Consider the following 16,924-nt stretch of genomic DNA (forward strand, 5'->3'; position numbering starts at 1 on the left):
TGACAGAGCTGGTGTAACTGAGTCAGGTTTGTAGGCCTCCTGACAGAGCTGGTGTAACTGAGTCAGGTTTGTAGGCCTCCTGACAGAGCTGGTGTAACTGAGTCAGGTTTGTAGGCCTCCTGACAGAGCTGGTGTAACTGAGTCAGGTTTGTAGGCCTCCTGACAGAGCTGGTGTAACTGAGTCAGGTTTGTAGGCCTCCTGACAGAGCTGGTGTAACTGAGTCAGGTTTGTAGGCCTCCTGACAGAGCTGGTGTAACTGAGTCAGGTTTGTAGGCCTCCTGACAGAGCTGGTGTAACTGAGTCAGGTTTGTAGGCCTCCTTGCACCACATGCTTTTTCAGTTCTGCCCACAAATGTTCTATAGGATTGAGGTCAGGGCTTTGTGATGACCACTCCAATACCTTGACTTTGTTGTCCTTAAGCCATTTTGTCACAACTTTGGAAGTATGCTTGGGGTCATTGTCCCTTTGGAAGACCCGTTTGCGACCAATCTTTAACTTCCTGACTGATGTCTTGAGATGTTCCTTAAATATATACACACAATTGTCCTACCTCATGATGCCATCTATTTTGTGAAGTGCACCAGTCCCTCCTGCAGCAAAGCACCCCCACAACATGATGCTGCCACCCCGTACTTCACGGTTGGGATGGTGTTCTTCGGCTTGCAAGCGTTCCCCTTTTTCCTCCAAACACAACGATGGTCATTATGGCCAAACAGTTCTATTTTTGTTTCATCCGACCAGAGGACATTTCTCCAAAAAGTATGATCTTTGTCCCCATGTGCAGTTGCAAACCGTAGTCTGGCTTTTTTATGGCAGTTTTGGAGAAGTGGCTTCTTCCTTTCAGGTTATGTCGATATAGGACTCATTTTACTGTGAATATAGATACTTTTGTACCTGTTTCCTCCAGCATCTTCACAAGGTCATTTGCTGTTGTTCTGGGATTGATTGCACTTTTTGCACCAAAGTACATTCATCTCGAGGAGACAGAACACGTCTCCTTCCTGAGCGGTATGACGTCTGCGTGGTCCCATGGTGTTTATACTTGCGGATTACTATTGCAACAACACATCATCAGTAGGGTAAAACTAACCTGTCTCACAACGTTTGTACTGTTTGTACAGATGAACATGGTACCTTCGGGCATTTGGAAATTGTTCCCAAGGATGAACCAGACTTGTGGAGGTCAACAACAACAAAAAATCTGAGATCTTGGATGATTTCTTTGAAGGTAGGCCTTGAAATACAGGTACACCTCCAATTGACTCAAATGATGTCAATTAGCCTATCAGAAGCTTTTAAAGCTATGACATCATTTTCTGGAATTTTCCAAGCTGTTTAAAGACACAGTCAACTTAGTGTATGTAAACTTCTGACCCACTGGAATTGTGATACAGTGAATTATAAGATAAATAATCTGTCTGTAAACAATTGTAAACATTACTTGTCATGCACAAAGTAGATGTCCTAACTGACTTGCTAAAACTATAGTTTGATAACAAGAAATGTGTGGAGTGGTTGAAAAATGAGTTTTAATGACTCCAACCTAAGTGTATGTAAACTTCCGACTTCAATTGTACATTCAAGGGGTTTATGTACCCTTTCGATTCAACTAGCCATCAACAAGGTAAAGCGGTAGTAATGAAGACACAGCGTAATGGTTACACTGAGTGTAGTGGGTCATTAAGTGTTACAGATTCTGGTGTGGATGGATCCAGGCTTGTTCTAGATATGTGTATTGTCTTACCTACTCCTATGGTCATTGATTGTCCATAAGAGTTGTCAGCACAAACGGATATGGGACCAGGCTAGATGGATGCTAAATAACATCAAGAGCAGTTTGCAACTAATTTCTTCCCCCAGAGAAAAATGAGACACTGCTGAATGAATATAAGACAGAGGACAAGGCCAATAAGTTCATAGACCGAAGCTTAGGTGAATATGACACCATCATGGACCCAGAGGAGAGAGGTTTTCAATGGAGAGACGTAAGATCCGATACAGGCGGACACACGTCTCTGTTCTCTTCTCTGCCCATTTTACATAAATCACAAAACTATCTCTAGCAGAGCTGCACTTTGGCTAGCTGCTTTTAGCAACGAGGGTGTATTTAAAACCGCACAGTAAGTTGGACATTGAATTTTATTTAACTTCTGGCTTCGCTCTGACTTAGTGTATGTAAATACAACCGCATTGCTAAAAGCGACTACACATTGGCTGACCCTGTGCTCCTCTCAAATATGTGTGTTGTGGGGGAGAAGAAGGACATGTACAGCCTGAATGAGGAGGAGTTGACCCACACCGACCAGTCTCTGTCTGAGATGGAGAAGCTCAACGACTTGGTAGATGATGAAGCCGATGAGAAAGGAATCCTCTCAGGTGAGATACACAATGACCCTAGACTTCACACAATTGGTGGGGAGCTGCAGACCAGGGTGGGAGAGTGCAAGATGGGGTGGAGGAGATGTATTTTTTATTTACGTTTTATTTCACCTTTATTTATTTAACCAGGGAGGCCAATTGAGAACAAGTTCTCATTTACAACTACGACCTGGCCAAGATAAAGCAAAGCAGTGCGATAAAAGCAACAACACATAAACACATAAACAAGTGCTACAGGAAGAACATTTATGTTTGAAAAAGCTAGCCTTAGCTTTCCTAACTGACTGAGTATATTGGTTCCTGACTTTGTAACGATTGTCGTCGGGAGAAGGAGAAGAGGACCAAGGTGCTCCTCCAATGTCCAGGAGTCCATTACGCGCTGCTTGGTCCTTTGGTGGTGGGTAGTTCTGTGACGATTGTCGTCAGGAGAAGGAGAAGAGGACCAAGGTGCAGCATGGTAAGTATTCATAATACTTTTAATAAATACGAATACTTGAACAAAAAACAACAACACAACAAACGAACAGTTCTGCAAGTTGCAATACACACAAAACAGAAAACAACTACCCACAAACACAGATGGGAACAGGCTACCTAAGTATGGTTCTCAATCAGAGACAACGATTGACTGCTGCCTCTGATTGGGAACCATACCAGGCCAAACACATAGAAATACAACACACAGAACAAAACATAGAATGAAAAACATAGAATGCCCACCCCAACTCACGCCCTGACCAAACCAAAATAGAGACATAAAAAAGGAACTAAGGTCAGGACGTGACAGACTTTCCTGAAAAGTTGCATAACGCGGGGGCTATTCGATGCTGATGCAGAACGCCACAGGATGTTTTTGTGCTGGTCAAGGGTAGTCAACTCTTGGGTGAACCAAGGGCTATAACTGTTCTTAGTTCTACTTTTTTTGAATGGGGCATACTTCTTTAAGATGGTGAGGAAAGCACTTTTGAAGAGCAACCAGTCATCCTCTACTGACGGGATGAGGTCAATTTCCTTCCAGGATACCCGGTCAGGTCGATTAGAAAGTGTTTTAGGGAGCGTTTGACAATGATGAGGGGTGGTCTTTTGACCGCGGACCCATTACGCAAGCAGGCAATGTGTATTTAGAGGGCAAGTTGGTCAGGATGATATCTAAGAGGGTGCCCATGGTTACGGATATAGGGTTGTACCTGGTAGGTTCCTTGATAATTTGTGTGAGATCGAGGGCATCTAGCTTAGATTGTAGGACGGGCGGGATGTTAAGCATGTCCCAGTTTAGGTCACCTAACAGTGTGAACTCTGAAGATAGATGGGGGGTGATCAATTCACATATGGTGTCCAGGGCTCAGCTTGGGGCTGTGCCCAGCTGTGGCGAGAGAGAAGGGCGTAGAGGAGAGAAAGAGAAACAAATAGAAAGTAATCTATAAGTAAGTAAAGATGTACGTAGTGCTGCCTCTTATTTTGATAGAATAATTTGTATGTTTAAGATAATGACTAAAGTATTCCACCCTGAAACCATATAATTGTGTGAAATGTGTTAGTCATAATCCAATAATGTGTGTGTAAGACAAGTTAAGACTAAAACATTGTGTAACTATTTAGCAATAAGATAAATGTATAGTTGAGACATCAGAGAACAACTGAACTGTCTACAGATGACCTTGTGATAACTCTGAAACCAATAACAGTAAAGTGGCCTCCCCAAGTAGGGGAGTAACTGTTAGAAATGACTAGGCTTGCAGAAGAAAATGAGATGTGTTAGTATAGTGGAAAAATACAGACTATCTGAGCAGGGAATAGCCTCTGACAGGAACTTGTATGTGTGTATATATAAGATGGGCTCTGAACTTGAGAGGGCAGAACGCTCTCTGAATAAAGTATTGATCTATTTCAGAATCTGAGACTTTGCCTAATTCTTTATTATCCGGAGATCTGATAAATAGACTCAAGAGTGATAGTTGAGTTCAACCATTGAGATAGCAAAATAAAGACAAAAATACTATCTGTTGAATTAGGGACCATAACGATGACATTTTCTCATCCATCTGTCCTCCAGCCAAGCTGACTGCGTCCCACTTCGGAGGAGGAGGCCTCCTGAGAAGGAAGACCCCAGGAGAGAAGGACGATAAGGAGAACCACAAAGTCGAGTCCAGACAGCAACTCTTCGAGGAGCTCATCCTCAAGTCCAAACAGGAAAAGGTGAGCTTCCCTCACCTATTAGAGGACACGCTTTATTGTCGTCATAGCCCCACAGTGGAGGTAATGTCATAATACCCATAAAACCATCAAACAGGGAAATGTTTTTTCCATCATGAATTTTTCCCATATGTGATTTTAGAAACCCTTATGTAGACTTACCCTGGTGGGACATTTTGAAAACCTTTTAAATCTCTCTCACAAGGTAACTCTTTGTCTGATAGAGAGGCATCGTTAGGCAAATCATGGCTGGGTCTTCCTGTTTTAATCCGTAATGGACTGTAGCCCCTGCCACATACGGAGGGTGTCAGAGCCTGTGTAGTATGATTCCACCTTATTCCTATATTGTCCTTTTGATGACTCTTTGGAGGTCGTAGCTGGACTTCTTGTACTTGTTTCTGTCCTCAGCCACAGCATTAGGGTTGTCTGCGATAGCCCTGTGTGCGGTCGTCCTTTAGTTTAGCGCCAACCTCTATTTTAATCCAGGGCTTTTGATTGGAGGAGCAGCGAACCTTAGGGGACAACGTCTGCCGACGCATTTCCTAATGAAGCCAATGATGGTGATTATCTTACCTTATTGTATGTCTGTGGGTAATTTAAGCAATAAGACCAGAGGGGATTGCTCTTCTGCACGATGCAATGCGGAGTGCCTGGACACAACCCTTAGCCGTGGTACATTGGCCATATCTCCTAAACCCCCTAGGTGCCTTATTGCTATTATAAACTGTTTACCAATGTAATTAAAGCAGTAAAAATGATTGTTTTGTCATACCCGTGGTATACGGTCTCGCCTCGATATGGTACTTACAGTATATGGCTCTGGTTCCTACCTCTTGTAGTCACTGAACAATTGTACTTTTCTGTGTGAAACACTGCATAACATGTCAGGTCAGGAAAAAAAGGCCGGGAAATAGCCGTCTGACAAATGTGGATTCTGTTCCATTCGTTTTCTGACAGTGAGCTCCCGACTTCTGTGCAAATTGTTTTGTTCTGTCTGACAGTGTTCTGTCAAGTTGACGTGTTAGTGACGTCTTTCTCACTCTCTATTTCCCTGTTGTGCGCTCTCTCTCTCTCTCTCTCTCTCTCTCTCTCTCTCTCTCTCCCTCCCTCCCTCTCTCTCTCTCTCTCTCTCTCTCTCTCTCTCTCTCTCTCTCTCTCTCTCTCTCTCTCCCTCTCTCTCTCTCTCCCCCCCCCCCTCTCTCTCTCTCTCTCTCTCTCTCTCTCTCTCTCTCTCTCTCTCTCTCTCTCTCTCTCTCTCTCTCTCTCCCCCCCCTCTCTCTCTCTCTCTCTCTCTCCCCCTCTCTCTCTCTTTCTCTCTCTCTCTCTCTCGCTCTCTCTCTCTCGCTCTCTCTCTCTGTTTTCAGATAATTTACCTGAAGATAACAGCGCTGCTGTTCCCCACCTCAGACTTCTGCCACCCCGTCACCACCCAGCCTTACTGTACATCAGCCAGGCCCTCACCAATGCTATTATCCTAGCGTGTGTGTGCCTGTGTCAAGTTGTCTGGAATGGAAAAGTTCTTCCTTCACAACCATAGAAACAACAAACAAGCATGTTTCTCAGCTAATTTAAAGACTTCTCAATCACCCTATCCTCTTCTTCTCTGTTCTCAACCAATTCATCCTGTCTGAAGGCTTATCTTTCACAGGATTTCATCATCTCCATCTCTTATCCACTTCGAATCGACCCTTTTCCCTCAGTAGAAGTCTCTCTTGGCCTCCAGTCTCCCTTATGAAGGGAGCTGGAGATCCAGACCTGGATTCAAATACTATTTGAAATCTTTCAAATACTTTCCGCATTTGCTCTAGCCTGGTCAGAGTGCCAGATGGGCGGGGTTTGCGACTATTCAAGTGGATCCATTGTGCCAGGCAAGCTCAATCAAGCCCAGCTAAAGTATTTGAAATGATTTCAAATAGTATTCGATTCCAGGTCTGCTTTGAACCGGTTTGAGAGGAGAAGAGCGCCGTGTTCTCGCTTTGATCATGATGTTTATGTAGTGGGCTAAGCTCCAGATGTTGCTCAATTGTTTATGTTGCCACATGCCTGCACTTTCATTAAGACTCAGACTTTCCTTTTGACCCAAGGAGTCCTGTTGTTTTTCTGTGTTGGATATGGTGGTGTTGTCAAAGCAAACCTAGCCAGGGGAAAAGATGATGAAAGGAAGTTGTATTGTTATGTAACATCCACACTCCAACAGCTTACTGAGTTTGGGGTTATGTGAACAGGCTGGAGAACATCGAAGCCTTCCCCAACACAGATAATTGGTGGTATCACTTTCCTGGTTAGCAAGATGAAGCTAACGATGACAGTTGGAGAAAAGACCAGAAGTGTCAAAGGTCATCGAGTAGTAGGAGATAGATATTGTTTTTCATATTTATGTTTGTATTATGGTTGATCTGCATATGTGTGTGTTTGCCTCTTTTTAGTACGTTAGCAAAGTTGTGATTTTTGACTAGTCATTTCACTAGTGTGTGTGTGTGTGCTAGGATTTTTCTACAGTTTCTGTACCATAATGGGGTATTACCTGAAGTGCACACAAGGGGTGCACAAAACAAAACAATTGAAACAACATGGATCTTGATCCAGGGGGGGATTGATTGTCTCTGCTGTAACCAAGAAGCTTGATCTTGACATCTGGCCACTTAGCTAGCAAGTCAGCAAACCAAATCATAGCTGGGCTGCATATCATTTATTTGGCACATTTTAGATAGTTATATATATATATTTTTTAAGGTATTGAAAATCATACAGTCGGTATGTCTAAATTACCCCAGGATGAGTGTCAAAACGAACACTGCGCATTTACGAGTCAATCTCAAACGCTAGTTGGTGAGTCCTCTGCTGAGCCCCTTGGAAGCCTCTTAGTGACTCGGCGCCCTTGGCAGAAACATCTTCCCATTTAGTTTTACCATGTTACCTAGCAACAACAGTCACTACAACAGTCACTACAACAGTCACAACAACAGTCACTACAACAGTCACTACAACAGTCACAACAACAGTCACTACAACAGTCACTACAACAGTCACAACAACAGTCACTACAACAGTCACTACAACAGTCACTACAACAGTCACAACAACAGTCACTACAACAGTCACTACAACAGTCACTACAACAGTCACTACAACAGTCACTACAACAGTCACTACAACAGTCACTACAACAGTCACAACAACAGTCACTACAACAGTCACTACAACAGTCACTACAATAGTTACAACAACGACGCCCTCAAAAATAATAAATCAAGATATCTCTAAATCATTTGAAGTTTAATTTTGAATTTGTCTTCGTTACATATAGGTAAGGAGTTTCATGTTTTTTGTTGTTGTTAAGTTTGATCATGTAAGTTACACGAAAACTGTCCATTATTAACTAGCTAAGCTTTAGCTCTAAACCTGAGCCTGTGACTTCATATGAAACCAAAGAGAAGATAACCAACCAGCTAACGAAGCTAATGCAACACTAAATACAATGCTCCTTCCATAAACTAGCTACTGTATGTAGTAACATTATTTCATCATAGCCTGCTCTGTCCCGAGTCAGTACAGCAGCGAGTCTGTTGCTGTGTGTTTAGCTGACCCAATGTTACAACGTAGTGATTGGTGTTTTGGTACGGACTGACTGCTGGGAACATGTCTACAACATCAGCAAGCTGTCAAACGATCGTAAATAAGTGACAAACTACATGCTGTTTATCAGTTCAGTGCCTAACATCCGACCTAAGCTAGCTATCTAAAATTACATCCTTGTGTTTGTCAGTGAAGCTAACTATCAGCAGACAGCCTACAACAAGCTCAAACCAGCTGATGAAATCACTGGCGACTGATATACTATCACATATTTTGTTAGTTTTTACAACGTACTCACTGTCTATCGGAGTAACGTCTGTGGCTGCCCCAGGTCCCCTGTACCCAGGTTTTGTAGCAAGTTGAGTCATGCCATTTTGTTATATTCATAAGTGAGTTGGGATGTCGACTGCACATCGTCTCAATGCTCATTTTGTCCAAAACACTTGCAGACTCGAGTGATCACCATCGAACACAACAGCAAGTAGCCCTTTATCAAGGGGCCAATATTCGGTTTTAGATTCAACCGGTATATCGTCCAAGCCTAGTGTGTTGTGTCTGTGAATGTTTGTCGTAGCTTTCTGCCTAAAGGATGTGACACCAGGCCTGGGGTGATGTGCTGCCTGACTGTAGAGTACCTCCTTCTCCAAGATGAGCTCAGGACAGAACCACAACTTCCTGCTGGGTGTACTACAGCTGGCCGTGTCAGACGAGACCTCTACAGGTAACGATGTCACTGTCTCTCTAACTTCATGAGTTATTGCCCTATCTTCTCAGCAACTCACTTGGTCCTATTCAAGCTTTTCTTATTGGACAAATTCAATTAGGTCCCTCCTCGTTTCAGCCTCTTTGCTTCCATTTAGTTCCTACTGAACATGACCCAGGTTAGCAGTCTAATGCCAGGGTTGGAGGCAAACATATGTAGCACATTCATTTCTGGAGCAAACGATTGCTGAAATCTACTTTATTTAATTAGCGGTCGTTTGTAGCTCAGTTGGTAGAGCATGGTGCTTCTAACGCCAGTAGTCGGTTCGATTCCCCGTACCACCCATACATACAATGTATGCAAGCATGACTGTTAGTCGCTTTGGAAAAAAGTGTCTGCTTAATGGCATGTATTATATTATTCGAACATCGCTACAAGCTGAAGTCCACTAAGTCTATCAACATGAACCGACATTGAGATCTTCACATCTAGCATAGCTTAAATTCTGCCGATGACGGCTTGGCATAGCTGTGAAACTATTTCACCGGGCACTGCTAGTGCCATGGTGTCCTGACTGCACTCTACAGCACTCTGCAGTATTAGACGGTGGCTGGCAGACACAGCGAGGCAATTGCAATAGAGACAGTCAGGCTGTCATAGGTTGTTGGTTATTTATGTGTTCATTAGGACCACAGTGGACGAGCAGCGTTCTACTGCTCTGATGTCACAGACGTGATGATAACAATGGAACTCCGAGAGTGAGAGGGACCATGCCTGGCTGACTGAGTTGCATAGCAGCACATATTATGCAGACTACACACAGCAGTGTGGATTGGCATGTAAACTGACATCACAGCGGGTGTGGCTGATTATGCTACTACGGTACTGAAGGCCCGGTGGCTGGGTAGACTGCAGGGTTGGGGTCAATTTCATTTCAAATCATTCAATTCAGGAAGTAAAATCAAATGTTAATCATGAGGAGTCCTTTGTCTCATCAAAGCCCTGTCTGTTTTAATTTTAAAATGCTAAGGCCGATCCCCTCGGTCTGAGCCCCAGGCCCCTGGCATGACAGGCTGCTGTGTCGTTTTCCTTCCCTCCAGGTTACTCAGTGGTGCAGCCCTTCAGGCAGAGCTGGAAGGGCAGTGACCCGCTGGTGCTGTCAGACCCACAGCCTGCCTCTGTCTGCCACGCTGCAGCTCACCTTCACCACTGATCTGGGTACAGATCACTGCAGGTGAGACTGAGAGAACAGATCTGTAAGGTGGAAGTGATCTGGTGGAAGCTCCACCTCTACACTGATTCTACCTATCCAGACCGTTCAGACACACAGCTCCACAGCTACACTGATTCTACCTATCCAGACCGTTCAGATACACAGCTCCACCTCTATACTGGTTCTACCTATCCAGACCGTTCAGACACACAGCTCCACCTCTACACTGATTCTACCTATCCAGACCGTTCAGACACACAGCTCCACCTCTACACTGATTCTACCTATCTAGACCATTCAGATACACAGCTCCACCTCTACACTGGTTCTACCTATCCAGACTGTTCAGATACACAGCTCCACCTCTACACTGATTCTACCTATCCAGACTGTTCAGATACACAGCTCCACCTCTACACTGATTCTACCTATCCAGACTGTTCAGATACACAGCTCCACCTCTATACTGGTTCTACCTATCCAGACTGTTCAGATACACAGCTCCACCTCTACACTGATTCTACCTATCCAGACCGTTCAGACACACAGCTACACTGATTCTACCTATCTAGACCGTTCAGACACACAGCTACACTGATTCTACCTATCCAGACTGTTCAGATACACAGCTCCACCTCTATACTGGTTCTACCTATCCAGACTGTTCAGATACACAGCTCCACCTCTACACTGATTCTACCTATCCAGACTGTTCAGATACACAGCTACACTGATTCTACCTATCCAGACTGTTCAGATACACAGCTACACTGATTCTACCTATCCAGACCGTTCAGATACACAGCTACACTGATTCTACCTATCCAGACCGTTCAAACACACAGCTCCACCTCTACACTGATTCTACCTATCCAGACCGTTCAGATACACAGCTCCACTGATTCTACCTATCCAGACTGTTCAGATACACAGCTACACAGCTACACTGATTCTACCTATCCAGACTGTTCAGATACACAGCTCCACCTCTACACTGATTCTACCTATCCAGACCGTTCAGATACACAGCTACACTGATTCTACCTATCCAGACCGTTCAGACACACAGCTCCACCTCTACACTGATTCTACCTATCCAGACCGTTCAGATACACAGCTCCACTGATTCTACCTATCCAGACTGTTCAGATACACAGCTACACAGCTACACTGATTCTACCTATCCAGACTGTTCAGACACACAGCTCCACCTCTACACTGATTCTACCTATCCAGACTGTTCAGATACACAGCTACACAGCTACACTGATTCTACCTATCCAGACTGTTCAGATACACAGCTCCACCTCTATACTGGTTCTACCTATCCAGACTGTTCAGATACACAGCTCCACCTCTACACTGATTCTACCTATCCAGACCGTTCAGATACACAGCTCCACCTCTACACTGATTCTACCTATCCAGACCGTTCAGATACACAGCTCCACCTCTACACTGATTCTACCTATCCAGACTGTTCAGATACACAGCTCCACCTCTACACTGATTCTACCTATCCAGACTGTTCAGATACACAGCTACACTGATTCTACCTATCCAGACCGTTCAGATACACAGCTCCACCTCTACACTGATTCTACCTATCCAGATCGTTCAGACACACAGCTCCACCTCTATACTGGTTCTACCTATCCAGACCGTTCAGATACACAGCTACACTGGTTCTACCTATCCAGACCGTTCAGACACACAGCTCCGCCTCTACACTGGTTCTACCTATCCAGACTGTTCAGCTACACTGATTCTACCTATCCAGACTGTTCAGCTACACTGATTCTACCTATCCAGACCGTTTTAGATCTCCATGTTGAATGGTTAGGCCCAATGTTAAGGGGTAGGGAACAAATTGGGCTGTGTGTCTTCAGAGATGAGACCGAGATCAGGCAGGCAGTGAGTGTGGGCAATGGGATAATTACAATTGGTCAGAATTAGTCAGCAGTGTTCTATTTCTCCTTCACGCTACATCTGGTGTGTAGGCGGAGGGAGCGAGGGACGGAGTGAGGGAGCGAGGGAGGGAGGGAGTGAGGGAGGGAGGGAGTGAGGGAGGGAGGGAGGGAGGGAGTGAGGGAGCGAGGGAGCGAGGGAGGGAGGGAGCGAGGGAGAGAGGGAGGGAGTGAGGGAGGGAGGGAGGGAGGGAGTGAGTGAGGGAGGGAGGGAGCTAGGGAGGGAGTGAGGGAGGGAGCGAGAGAGGCAGTGAGGAAGGGAGGGAGTGAGGGAGGGAGCGTGAGAGGGACTGAAGCAGTGTAGCTAATAAGCCATATCCTATGAATGTGCCAGGACCTTCTCTGCCACTATCCTAGCCCTCATTCTGAATTATAGGTTTAGTAATGAGGTGTCAAATTCAAGTACACCCCTCCTCTGAAGTTGTTGAGTGGGACGATGTACAGTGCACCCTATTCCCTATGTAGTGCACTACTTTTGATCAGGGCCATTAGAGAACAGGGTGCCATTTGGGATGCATTTGTAGTGTAGGAGGAGGAGTGAAGAGGGTTGACGTGGATGAACTAGTGCTATTCTGTCATCATTGTCATCAAGATATGTGCTGCTGTTAGTGGTAGGGCTGGCACGGTAATTGTATAATTGTGTAACTGACGATTGTCAAATCACATTTTATTTGTCACCTGCCCCAAATACAACAGGTGATTATGGAGGTACACCACCATGAAAAGAAAATAACTGTCATAATTGTTTTAATGAACTTCATTTTCAAGTTGACCAACTTTACCCAAAAGCATAACTTATAAGATAAGTCTTTACTTTACTGCTTTTGGGTAAAGTTGGTCAACTTGAAAATGAAGTTCATTAAAACAATTATGACAGTTAGAACCGTAGATTTTTTTTTTTCACATATTTTTTACTTTTTTTCCCTCCCCAATTTTGTGAATTCCAAATGGTAGTTTACAGTCTTGTCCCATCGCTGAAACTCGGGAGCCATGCTTCCTCCGAAACACGACCCAGCCAAACCACGCTGCTTCTTGACACACTGCTCGCTTAACCCAGAAACCAGCCGCACCAATGTGTCGAAGGAAACATCATCCAGCTGGCGACCGAAGTCAGCATGCAGGAACCTGGCCCGCCACAAGGAGTCGTTGGAGTGCGATAGGACAAGGAAATCCCAGATGCCAGAACCTCCTCTAACCCGGACGATGATAGGCCCATTGTGCGCCACCTCATGGGTCTCCCGGTCACAGCCAGCTGGGACACAGCCTGGAATTGAACACAGGTCTGTAGTAATGCCTCAAGCACTGCGATACCGTGCCTTAAACTGCTGCGCCACTCAGGAGGCCAAACAGTCTAGCCAGTTTTAGAATGGTGTTGTGGAACAAACAGCTGACTGAAGACAGCTTCAGCCAATGTTCTCTTGAGTCTGTTTCCGTGACAACATGCAATCTTTACGTGATGGAACTTTGTTGCTCTTTGTTTTGGAGCAAATGAGTATCATTAAATACATGTACCCAATTCCTTAGTAAAAACAGCACCCATGTCGTGGCAGTCAGGAGCAAAGGAGAGGAGACCCATGACCGTCACAGCCCTAGTTAGTTTATTTGAGCAGTAATGATACTGGCACCCATTTTCCTGTTTTAAATCAGTTGATTGTTTCCTCTGAAACACACACACACACACACACACACACACACACACACACACACACACACACACACACACACACACACACACACACACACACACACACACACACACACACACACGCACACACACACACATCTACTCGTAAACCATTTATACCTATAGCCACTTGGTGTGCGGTCATATCCTATCTGTCTAGATTCTTGTGGGGCTTACAAAGGCCGATGCAGGGCTATGCTGAGTGAATAGACGGAGTGTGTGTGAAGTGTCAGCCCTGTGGTAATTATCAACACTGTGTTAGCTGCTAGGAATCAGCCTCAAGAGATTAGAGTCAGTATGACCCTGTAGGGTAGTGGACTGCATTCACACACTCCTCCCCCGGGCGAAAGAGAGAAAGTGTGTATGTTTGCTGTGTGTATGAGTGAGTGTGTCCGAGTGTGTTTTTCCGTTAATTCTCGTGTGTATGTGCCTGTTTGTTGAAATGGTCACTAAATCAGTGTGTACTTGTATTCTGTCCTAATGATGTCCCACTGTCTGTCCTCTCCATTGGCTGTCTTTGGCCACTACCTGCTGTAGTGCTGCTCCTCACTCTACAGAGAACTCACTTCCTGTAGCCACATCTTCCAGCCAATCAGCATACTGCTCTCCAAACACCGTCCTGTCAAAACATGCCCTACAGCCTTACAGGTGAGTGGAACTGCATTGTCAGTAAGCCCTGGGCAAATGTTGCTTTTTGACCCTAAATTAGTGTCCAAAATCGAGCATAGAAAAAAAAAAAAAAGTTTGTTTGCTTAAAAGAAGCCGTGGTCACCTTAGTGACCCTGTATGTAACGCTATGGCCAGGGTCAATTTCAATAGGGAGAATTGGAATTTCAATTTACTTCCTGAAATGACTGACTTGAAATGGAATTGATCCCAACTCCGGGCTACCCCTTATTTCCCTGTCTGCCTCTACAGTGAGTCCTTGTTTTTGTCCATCACCAAATGGGAATAGTGGTCAATCAGCAGATAAATGACCTTCACCAGAGGTCACGCAGACCAGAAAGATGCTTATTCACAGCTCACCCTCACTGAAATGAAGACTATTTCACCACTAGTTGTCAATGATTGCAAGTCCACATGTTTTGGTATAGGAGGTTTTCCTCTACACAATGGAATGTATTATAAACACGTATGATCTTCTAGCTGGTTAGTGAGTGGATGGTATCTGACAGTAAAACACAATGTTTCCAATGAACACCCTTTTTAAATGTTTACCAAAGCAAAACAGCACTTCCTATTTTACCTTTTATCTGTGGACGTTGGCTGACTGATTTAACTCACATTAGACAGTTGTAATATAACCTTGTACTTTGTGTTTCTGTTATCCCAAGAGGATCATGGGAAAGTCCTTGGGGCTCCAAGACATCACATCCTCCTTGGTCTTGGAGAAGAAAAAACCCATTCCTCTTGAACTGCTCACACCAAAGATTGTAGAAGTGAGTAAGACCTCTGAATTCAGTCATTTGTATAGCATGGCTTTCTGAAGATTGGGATAGAGAAGGATGATATTCCTCTCTAGTGTCACATGTTGCTCGCACAAAAGATAGTAGAAAAATTATAGAAGTGTGAGAGAGATTTGATTTGAGTTAGTTGTGAAAAATTACTCCTTGAAGATTTAGGTAGTGGAACTATTTCCTCCTTAGTATGTTACCTTCACTTAGCTGTAAACCTTTTAACGTTTGAATTACATTTTTTACATGGCATTAATTTTGTACTTTCTCTCAATTCTTCTTTTTTTCTCTCTAGGCTGAACTATGGGAAGAAGCAAGGGAACATGAAGGAGGAGAGGGAGAAGGAGAGGTTGGACCACAAGTATAAGAAGGAGTTTAAGGAAGCTCTGACAGAGATCTGTAAAGACACCCACTTCCTGGCCCCAGAGAAACTCAGCGAGGTCATGGGCAGGTCTGTAGGACAACCTCTTCTCTCTTAATCAATCTAAAAGTTACTACATTTATTTTTTTATTTTTTTATAAAGCATTTGATTTGGTCTGGCTAGGGTTTGCACTTTTTGCACTTTTTAATTGGTTCCAGGCAGCCAGGCTCAATTAAACACAGCTAAACTATTTGAACTACTATTTGATTCCAGGTCTGCACACTGCAAAATACACTTTTCCCTGTAGAAATGATCTGATGTTTTTTTGTGTGTGTGTAGGGATGCGAAGAGGAAGGTGAAGGAGCTGTTTGGCAGTCTGGCAACTCAGGAGGGAGAGTGGAAGACTCTGAAGAGGAGGAGGAACAGCAGACAAAGACCTATTCCCAACTGAAGAGGAGGAGGAGGAGAAACAGCAGACACTGACCTATTCACAACTGAAGAGGAGGAGGAACAGAAGACACTGACCTATTCACAACTGAAGGGGAGGTGGAACAGCAGACACTGACCTATTCACAACTGAAGGGGAGGAAGAACAGCAGACACTGACCTATTCACAACTGAAGAGGAGGAGGAGGAGGAGGAGGAACAGCAGACACTGACCTATTAAACACTGAAGAGGAGGAGAAACAGCAGACACTGACCAATTCACAACTGAAGAGGAGGAGGAACAGAAGACACTGACCTATTCACAACTGAAGGGGAGGAAGAACAGAAGACACTGACCTATTCACAACTGAAGAGGAGGGGGAACAGCAGACACTGACCTATTCAACACTGAAGAGGAGGGGGAACAGCAGACACTGACCTATTCACCACTGAAGAGGAGGAGGAACAGCAGACACTGACCTATTCACAACTGAAGAGGAGGAGGAACAGCAGACACTGACCTATTCACAACTGAAGAGGAGGAGGAGGAACAGAAGACACTGACCTATTCACAACTGAAGAGGAGGAGGAACAGCAGACACTGACCTATTCACAACTGAAGGGGAGGAAGAACAGAAGACACTGACCTATTCACAACTGAAGAGGAGGGGGAACAGCAGACACTGACCTATTCACAACTGAAGAGGAGGAACAGCAGACACTGACCTATTCACAACTGAAGAGGAGGAGAAACAGCAGACACTGACCTATTCACAACTGAAGAGGAGGAGGAGGAGGAACAGAAGACACTGACCTATTCACAACTGAAGAGGAGGAGGAGGAACAGAAGACACTGACCTATTCACAACTGAAGGGGAGGAAGAACAGAAGACACTGACCTATTCACAACTGAAGGGGAGGTGGAACAGCAGACACGGACCTATTCACAACTGAAGAGGAGGAGG

The 16,924-nt window shown here is 44.6% G+C and overlaps 1 protein-coding gene across 1 annotated transcript; it reads left to right on the plus strand.

Annotated features, from left to right (window-relative positions):
- Positions 1-1,640: 1,640 nt before the first annotated feature.
- LOC139421821 (uncharacterized) lies at positions 1,641-15,984 on the plus strand. Its single transcript, XM_071172942.1, has 9 exons — positions 1,641-1,653; positions 1,863-1,987; positions 2,258-2,378; positions 4,435-4,577; positions 8,781-8,871; positions 9,954-10,006; positions 15,052-15,185; positions 15,467-15,622; positions 15,873-15,984. The coding sequence occupies exons 1-9, from the start codon at positions 1,641-1,643 to the stop codon at positions 15,982-15,984; spliced, it is 948 nt and encodes a 315-aa protein (XP_071029043.1).
- Positions 15,985-16,924: the final 940 nt, after the last annotated feature.

The sequence above is a fragment of the Oncorhynchus clarkii genome, chromosome 12 (genome assembly GCF_045791955.1).
Source record: "Oncorhynchus clarkii lewisi isolate Uvic-CL-2024 chromosome 12, UVic_Ocla_1.0, whole genome shotgun sequence".
Lineage (NCBI taxonomy): Eukaryota > Metazoa > Chordata > Actinopteri > Salmoniformes > Salmonidae > Oncorhynchus > Oncorhynchus clarkii.

Excerpts from the sequence above, each read along its gene's own strand:
- LOC139421821 (XM_071172942.1), top strand. Across the intron at positions 4,578-8,780 it reads TCAAGTCCAAACAGGAAAAG|AGTACCTCCTTCTCCAAGAT; the intron begins GTGAGCTTCCCT and ends GCCTGACTGTAG. Across the intron at positions 10,007-15,051 it reads GGAAGGGCAGTGACCCGCTG|AGGATCATGGGAAAGTCCTT; the intron begins GTGCTGTCAGAC and ends TGTTATCCCAAG.